This window comes from Juglans microcarpa x Juglans regia, chromosome 8S, assembly GCF_004785595.1.
Source record: "Juglans microcarpa x Juglans regia isolate MS1-56 chromosome 8S, Jm3101_v1.0, whole genome shotgun sequence".
In the NCBI taxonomy this organism is placed as follows: Eukaryota; Viridiplantae; Streptophyta; class Magnoliopsida; order Fagales; family Juglandaceae; genus Juglans; species Juglans microcarpa x Juglans regia.
In genome coordinates, this window is record NC_054609.1 from 17,694,589 (window position 1) to 17,703,949 (window position 9,361).

Here is a 9,361-nt window from a genome sequence, read left to right on the forward strand (position 1 = left end):
AATTTTACTTTAAAAATATATATATAAATTTATTTTTTATTAATAAGATCTATTTTTTTACAAAAAAAAAAAAAAAAACTTGTGAAAAATTTATTCATTTAAGACGTGACATTGTCATTACTAATATAATAATATAATAAAAAAATACACATCTCAATAATAGATATGATGAATCTAGGTTGAATATTTATCGTGACCTAAATTATTAGGATTGTGACCCACTAGAAAGGTACCAGAGTCGTGTAGAATGAAAAATGTTTCACACGGTTGGTCTTCGGATTCGACACTTTTTTTTTTTCTTTGTGGAAAGGTATGATAATATACATGTGTTTTCGAGCCCCCCACGACGAAGACAAGACAAACATCTTCCACACATGCGTCACTTTCCCACACCAATCAAATCCCAAAACCCACTCGCGCGTGGCGTTTCACCTCTTCCAGAAGCTCAAACATCCTTCACTCATTTCGTCGAATCTTCTTCGAAATGCAAGGGAAGAATCATCACGTGCTCCTTGGAGAGAGTGAACAGTTTCACGGGGTGGCTCCATTTAGTCAACTTCGGCGGCTTGATGATTTTTTAGTGCCTTAGCCGACGACTGCCCACCAGTCCACCCACACCACATGTTCACCATAATATTTCGTTTTTTTTTTTAAAGAAAAATTTTTTATTCAAGCAATTATTGTTGCATAGATTCAATTTATATTTATTTTCTATTGTTATATTTTTAAATAATAATAATAATCAAATTTTGTCAATAAAATTTAATTCAGTACTCGACATATAAAATAACTTAAATAAAAAAATTGACATGACAAGATTTAAGATAAATTATAGAAGAGAAATATTTTAATCATAACAAAATTATATAAAAGTAAACTCATAAACTAGCGTACCTTCATATAGTATGTTAAACTGTAAACTTACTTTTATTGTAAAGCAAATATAACGTATTATATAAAATTATATCAATTTATAGATTCCAAGACCGGCTCAATGGTAAGGTCATTTAGGCTATTGCCTAAGGCCCACACCCTATCAAAGGCCCCTAAAAATAAAAATGAAATGTTTAAAAAAAAAACCATTTCATTAAATAAAATTTTAAATAATTTTTAGAATTTTCAATGTTTGCAAGGCCCCATAATACTAAATTTAATATTTAATACAATAATTTTGTTTATAAGTAATACAATGAATTATTTATATTTTAAATAAATTTTTTAAGATCTTACTAAATTGAGGGAACAAAATCTTCATTGAGGCCTCGTTTTAAGTTGTTGGTATAAATATAAATTCACAAAAACTGTATTTAAAGATTTTAAATAAAATCTCATTTTATTGAAAAGTTTAAAAAATATTTCATATAATAATTTATATTTTATTGTATTATAATTACGAATGACTAATTTAAATTTCATCTTAAATCTCAATTTTTATTGCGCTGCTCCAGATAGATTTGTTCTCTTTGGTAACTATAACACTTCTAATCATAAAACAAATGGGTTATTCACACTAAAGTGTTGCTCCCATCTCAATGCAAGGTTAGATATAATAATTTTCTAATCTTTTTGAAAAGAAATAAAAAATAAAATCATAAAATAATTCTATCTGAATATTAGAATATCTGGACTCAATTATATATGCTATTTTGCAATGAAAACCACATAATTGTAAGTCCACTCTAGGGAAGAAAAAAAAAAAGGCAAGTGGGGACCTTATTATCACTTAGGTAAGTGGTTGTAAGCTGTTGTAACCTTTCTTTGTGTTTGTTTCGAACAAAATTGAATTGGCCACTGTTGAATGCTTTTTGTTCATACTTTAATTTTGGATCCATTTTGTTGTTTTTTTATGGGGACAAAAATATCTCTATACTTTGAAATTTTTTGTAGTTTATAGTCATCTTGGTTGTCGTTTTTCTTGGAAATTTGCGTTCCGAGTCAATGGTCGTCCCTTGTTGGCTCTTACCTCATTTTTCAGTGACAATGGCCACTCATTTGCTGACATCGTGGGTCACGCCTTCACAACAAGTCGAAATTAGGAGTGGTAGTGACCATCAATCTAGAAGGATTACCACTCTCCGATATTTGGTCGCTCACAATCTTATCCATGTTAACTCTATTCTCTCTCTCTCTCTCTCTCTCTCTCTCTCTCTCGCACATTGATTTTTCATGAACCTCACTTATTTTTACATCTAATGCCTAATTGGATTGTTGTAGGCCATAAAGGTTTTTTATTATTATATAGATTTATTAAATATTCTACTTTTAAAAAGTTGTATGAGAGTTTTTGAAGTTTCTCAAAGTACTATTTAATAAAAAGGAATGATATTTATAGTATTATGGTGTTCAAATTTCTTGTAATTTATTTTAAAAAAGTAAATAAATCTAAAATCTAAATAAAAAAATTATTTTTTTAATAATGAAATCTATTTTTTTTTCAAAAAAAAAAAAAGAAGTGTGGTTAGCATTTTTTAGGCATTTAAAGAACTTTTCATAAATTTATAACACGTTATTTTTTAAAAAGAGTTTATAAATTGTTAAAATTCTCAAACTCAAAACCAAACACACATTTAATTCTAGAGTTTTACTATTAGAGCACTCTCAAATATGGATTAGTCAAAACTAAATGATACTTTTAACTAATGTGAGATGAATTTACTTTTGGCTATTATACTCACATTAAGTCTACATATTGGAATTTTTCATTATGTAACAATAAAATAATATGAGATGAATTTAGTTTTGACTATTTCATTTACATCAAATTCCTACATTGGATTATCTATTTATTCATTATATAGTAATAAAATAATATTAATTTAAAAAAATTTTAATTTTTTAATTATAAATTTATTTAATTTTATCATATTTAATTTTATCAGACAAATGAAGCTGTGCATTATTAAAAATCTAGAAATATAGTATCTTATATTCATGACTTATGGTTATCTATGCAAGCCAATGCCACCATGGTAGTAAATAAAAAGGACATCATAAAAAGAAAAGGAAAGCATTAATGCACAAAATCTTTCATAAAAAGCACTTGCTTGAAGGTAGTTGCGATGAGAAGAAAAAAGAGAAACAATAATAAAAAATAAATTTAATCTATGTACAGTAATCATTAAGTTTGGAGTTTATTTAGAAATTACTGTAACTAAAATCTAATTTTTTTAGCTTTAGCTAATCTATTACAATTAATTTTTGTTGTCTAATAGTTAAATATATGATGAATTTAACTTTTAACTCATCTATTAAAGATGCTCTATTGTGTCGATGCACCCGTTGTTGTGATATTCATTATAGTTATAAAAACCTTAGAATACAAATAATTTCTTTTATTTTTAATAGTGTGTTGGCTTTGTAAAAAAAAAAATGCATAAATTTATATTTTTTTAATTTTAATGTTATCTATATTTTTTAATAAAAAAATGAAAAATGATATACATGTTAAAATATATTATAAAAATAAATTTATAAACTGAATTTTATATTATATACAGTTAGATATGTTATACAATAAAAATAATTTAATTTTTAAATTCAACGTTACTAGTATTACAGCCGTACTAACTGTCTTGAACAGGAGTGAGTTCAATGTTCTGTTTCACGGCAATGATTTTTGTACAGTGAGACTGCGATTTCGAAATAAATAAGAATGGAAAAAGAAAAGAAACTACTGTGACTTCCCACCTTCGCAAGTGATTAAAAATGGCACTCTCCTATCCTCTCTCCGTCTTTCTACTTCCATTCTTCTTTGCTTAATCGGAAAGAAAACGATTTTGCCAAATTAACGATTTTGCCAAATTCCAAGCACCAAAACAAATGTCGCCGGCAAAAATTTCCCGCCCATGCCTCTATTGTTCTTTCTACCTCCTCTGTTTCCTCTCCCTTTTCTCCGGTATCCATTCCGACGAGCTTCAAACTCTATTGAAGGTAAAATCCGCGCTCCAAGGATCGAATTCCAACGTCTTCAGTTCATGGAAGTCCACCAATTCCGTTTGCGATTTCGCCGGAATCACCTGCAACTCAAATGGCTCCGTTATAGAAATAGAACTTTCTAAACAGAACTTACCTGGGATTCTTCCCTTGGATTCTATATGCGAGCTCCATTCGCTGGAAAAGCTCTCGTTGGGTTTCAACCTCTTGACCGGTCCCATCACGGAGGACTTGAAGAATTGTGTGAAATTGCAGTACTTGGATTTGGGAAACAATTTCTTCACGGGAGCGGTTCCAGACATATCTTCTCTCAGCAAATTACAGCATCTTCATCTGAATAACAGCGGATTCTCCGGCACTTTTCCGTGGAATTCGCTCCAAAACATGACGGGTCTGGTCCGGCTCAGCCTCGGGGACAATCCCTTCGATCCTAGTCCAATTCCAACCGAGGTGGTGAAGCTTACTAAACTGGAATGGCTTTACCTCTCCAACTGCAACATCCAAGGAACAATCCCAGCTGGGATTGGAAATCTCAGAGAGCTAATAAATTTGGAATTTGCAGACAATAACATGACCGGAGAGATTCTCGAAGAGATAGGAAACCTCGTGAACCTCTGGCAGCTCGAGCTCTACAACAATTCGTTTAAGGGAAAACTTCCGGTTGGTCTAAGAAACCTCACGAAGCTTGAGATGTTTGACGCTTCTATGAATTATCTCGAAGGAGATTTGTCGGAGCTGAGGTTTTCGATCAATCTGGTTAGTCTACAACTATTCTATAACAACCTTAGTGGGCGAGTGCCGACCGAGTTCGGGGAGTTTAAGAAACTGGTGAATCTTTCGCTGTATTCGAACAGGTTGATGGGTCCTCTGCCTGAGAAGCTTGGATCTTGGGCGCAGTTCGATTTCATAGACGTGTCTGAGAATTTCTTGAGTGGTCCAATCCCACCCGAAATGTGCAAGCAGGGCAGAATGAAGGAGCTTCTCATGCTTGACAACAAACTCACCGGCGAAATTCCCGCAACCTACGCCAACTGTTCCACTCTAACTCGTTTCAGGGTCAGCAAGAACGCGCTTACGGGTACCGTTCCCGCCGGAATCTGGGGACTACCTAACGTGAAAATAATCGACATCGAGTCCAATAATCTCCAGGGCCCGATCACGTCCGATATCGAGAACGCCAAGTCTCTTGGGCAGCTGTTCGCCGGAAACAACAGCTTATCAGGTGTAATACCTGCCGAAATCTCTGGCGCTACCTCACTGGTGTCGATTCAGCTGAACGACAATCAGTTATCAGGAAACATTCCTTCAGGTATCGGTGAACTGGAGTATTTGAACGTTTTTCATCTGCAGAACAACAGGTTCACTGGTTCAGTGCCAGCGACATTAGGCTCTTGTGGCTCTCTCAGTGACGTAAACATGGCAAACAATTCACTTTCGGGTCAAATCCCATCCTCTCTAGGACGTCTACCGACTCTTAACTCACTGGATCTCTCCGACAACCAACTTTCAGGGACAATTCCGGAGAGCTTTTCTTCTCTCCGGCTAAGCTTTCTCGATCTTTCACACAACAGCTTGACCGGTCCCATACCGCAAGCTCTATCAATCGAAGCGTACAACGGTAGCTTTTCTGGTAACCAAGGCCTCTGCATCCTGGGCATCACCTCCGTTTTCCCACGCTGTCCCTCCAGTTCCGGCATTCCCAGAGACATCCGGACACTCATCATTTGCTTCGCAGTAGGTTTGGCCATCCTGCTTGTGTGTTTGGTATGCTTCGTCTCCTCAAAGAAGGAGGAAAAAGATCAAGACCGTTCGTTGAAGAACGAATCCTGGGACCTGAAGTCCTTCCACGTGTTGAGCTTCACGGAGGGCGAGATTCTTGGTGCTATCAAGCCGGAGAATATGATAGGAAAAGGTGGCTCCGGGAGTGTATACAGAGTGCCACTCCCCAACGGCAAAGAGCTTGCGGTCAAGCACATATGGAATGCAAATTCAAGTCCCAATCGCTGGAGAAAGATTCGGAGCAGCGCCACGCCGATTCTCGGGAAGCACTCTGCCGGAAAGTCAAAGGAATTCGACAGCGAAGTGCAGACATTGAGCTCAATAAGGCATGTGAATGTGGTGAAGCTGTATTGCAGCATTACAAGCGAGGACTCGAGCTTGTTGGTGTATGAATATTTACCAAATGGAAGTTTGTGGGATATGCTGCACACGGGCCACCATAAGAAGCAGCTCGATTGGGAGACGAGGTACGAGATCGCCGTCGGTGCGGCCAAAGGGTTGGAGTATCTGCATCATGGGTGTGAAAAGCCAGTGATTCACAGGGATGTGAAATCCAGCAATATACTTCTGGATGAGTTCTTGAAGCCAAGGATTGCTGATTTTGGACTTGCTAAGATTGTTCAGACCAATGGTGGCAAGGATTCCAGCCATGTCATTGCAGGAACACATGGCTATATTGCTCCTGGTTAGTGATCATATCCATTGATCAATTCCTTTGCTTTAGTTACTTTCGAAGTGCTCATGTTAAGTGTTATTTCCACCTGAACTCAGATCTTCTAGAGCCGTTTGGCAGCGCAACATATTTCAATTCTATATCTTGAATTTTTTCTTTTAATCATTACAATTTTTCTAAACTCTCAAACAAAACACAAAAAATAATACTAATTTTTTAAATTTCAAAACAGAAATAATATTAAAAAAAACTATTTTTTAATTTTTGTTTTAATTTTATAATATTTTTATTCAATATTTTTTCTCTATTCTTTTTCAAAATTCAATAAAATATCTTAACTTAAATTATTTCACTATTATTCACATATATAATAAAATATTTTAAATATCCAAACAATTGCGAGAGCTCTACATCGTTATGACCGTCTGGGTGAAGCAATTTTAGTGATACATCATTTTATAATAGTATGACAATATCATGTAATAAAAAAGGAAGATCCCCTCAAGCTCATATATGTATATCCATTCCTTAATGTTCATGAACTCTTCTTGGTTGTGCAGAATATGGGTACACATGCAGAGTGAATGAGAAAAGTGACGTGTACAGTTTTGGAGTGGTTCTGATGGAGCTGGTGACCGGAAAAAGACCGATGGAGCCGGAGTTCGGGGAGAACAAAGACATAGTGAATTGGGTTTCAGTCAATCTAAAGAACAAAGAGAGTGTACTAAGTGTTTTGGACTCTCAAATTCCAAAGGCTTTCGAGGAAGATGTTATCAAGGTACTGAGAATTGCAATTCTTTGCACATCAGCATTTCCAGCTCTTCGGCCCACAATGAGAAGTGTTGTCCAAATGCTAGAGGAAGCTGAGCCTTGCAAATTGGTAAAAATTATCATCACCAAAGACGGTGGTGAGAGTAAGTGACTGACAAAAAAAAATGAAGTTTATTACTTGACGTGACTTAATGTAATATATTAAATATATTTTAAATAAAAAAGAAGTTTATAATATGTTATATTATAATAAATTATATTAGTTTGTAAATTTACTTTTTTAAGATATATTTAAAAATTAAACATTTCTTTTGTAAAATAGTAGTTAGAGCGTGCATGTCTTTTTCATATTTGTAAAATTAGAATGTAATGTAACATAGATGTATGGAAAACGAAACTAATACACAGTTTCGTTCAATAAAGTCATGTCTTCCTTGCAATAATATAAGTTTTATAATATCACATCAAATCCAGTGTATTTTAAAACATAAATGCTTGGGGGTCTCAAGATTGGATCCCGAGAGTGTGACACTTTTTTATTTTTACTTAATAATTAAGTAAGTATTTTTTAATAATAATATATTTAAAAAAAAATATATATATATATATATATATATATATATATATATATATATATATATATATATATATAAAGGCATTTAGCCTTCTTAGGAGAATTTGTTGGGCTACTCCCTCGGTCGGTGTAGCGCGACTCATTTTAAAGTGATATTTTGCAATTGTCTTTGTGGACCAAACATTTATCTTATGTGAATGAGTTTATGGTCAACTTTTGTTTCCATTCACATATTCCCCATTCATAAGTTTGAGCCTTTACCAAATTTAGTATAAACCTAAAATTAATAAAGAGAAAAGTAAAATAAAATGCAGCATACCTAATTGCTTTCAATAATCACATATATGACTGGATAATTATGGGTCTCGAAGTCACTTAGATAGTAATATTGAGTTTTTGTGTTGGATTTTGGTTCAAAACCCATATTTCCATGCTTTTTTTGGGTTCCATTTATTAGAAATAGAACACCAAAAAATATTCCAGAAAATTAGAAAAAAAACATTTTAAACAAAAAAAAAAAAAAATTATCTCTTTAAAAAAAATATTCTCGATTTTCATGATAAATTATAAAAATTCAAAATAGATTTGACGTGGTTTCATGTGATCCGTTAGATCTGTTTTACAGTAAAAATAACTTTACAATCTCGTAAATCACATAATGTCATGTCAGTTTATGAGATTATGTTTGTGTAATGACTTTATGGTTAGAGCTTTTCTCTATATCTAATGAGCCTCAACTTTTTTACATCCTCAATAAAAAAGTATATCTGGGAAAATTACTCAAGTCAAGCATATTTTTACAAATTTTTCCACTTTTAAATATTTCATAATTTTCCAAGAAAATATTTAATTAGTCTCAAGGGTCAAAGATCTAGAATTGGGAAAAAGAGTAGGAACAAACCCAGACCACACACACAAAAAGTACCTTTCGGCCCAAGTTGATTTTGGAGATGTGTCACTTTCCTTATCAAATCGGGCTACTTACAGGGCTCAAGTTTGGAGAATATCTTATCTGGTCCATTCGGTCTGGACTACAGAACTCATAACGTGGGCATGGCCCACTGGACCCTACACTAGCCCAAATATTCAAAAAGACTGCATGTTGTGAAGTGCATTGCTAAAATGCTTCTTAATTCACTTGACATCATTCGAAATACAAAATGAGTCCTGTTTTTAAGGATTGGGTGTTCATCCAGTTAGGTTTTGTAGCCATAATGATGTCATTTATAGTTTATGTTGAATAAAAAACTCACTATCATTGAACCATCATTACTTAATAATATGATTTTAGAAAAATAAAAATATCCCAACAAATAAACATATATACAATTATTACATGTCAATGTACTTGCGTGATTCAAAACTATTAATTTCAATTTTAAGCCTAAGAACCACACAATAAATGAGAAATTTATATATGCAGTCTTAGGTTTGCAATTTTCGTACATTCTTTTTTAAAAAAGTTGATAAATTTAAGACTCACAAAAAAATTATTTTTAATAGTACTCTTTTTTTTTTAATATTAAAAAATTATACGAAACTTGCACATCAGATTGTATCTAGGATTACTCCTAAATGAATTATAACAGTTTTATTTTCTCTCAACAATTGGCCAAACTTTACCATAAATG

General features: G+C 33.3%; 1 protein-coding gene across 1 annotated transcript; it reads left to right on the forward strand.

Moving 5' to 3' along the window:
- Positions 1 to 3,665: 3,665 nt before the first annotated feature.
- On the forward strand, positions 3,666 to 7,641 carry LOC121244538 (receptor-like protein kinase 7). The gene is made up of 2 exons (XM_041142650.1): positions 3,666 to 6,397; positions 6,946 to 7,641. The coding sequence occupies exons 1-2, from the start codon at positions 3,820 to 3,822 to the stop codon at positions 7,305 to 7,307; spliced, it is 2,940 nt and encodes a 979-aa protein (XP_040998584.1). The 5' UTR covers positions 3,666 to 3,819; the 3' UTR covers positions 7,308 to 7,641.
- The last annotated feature ends 1,720 nt before the right edge of the window (positions 7,642 to 9,361 follow it).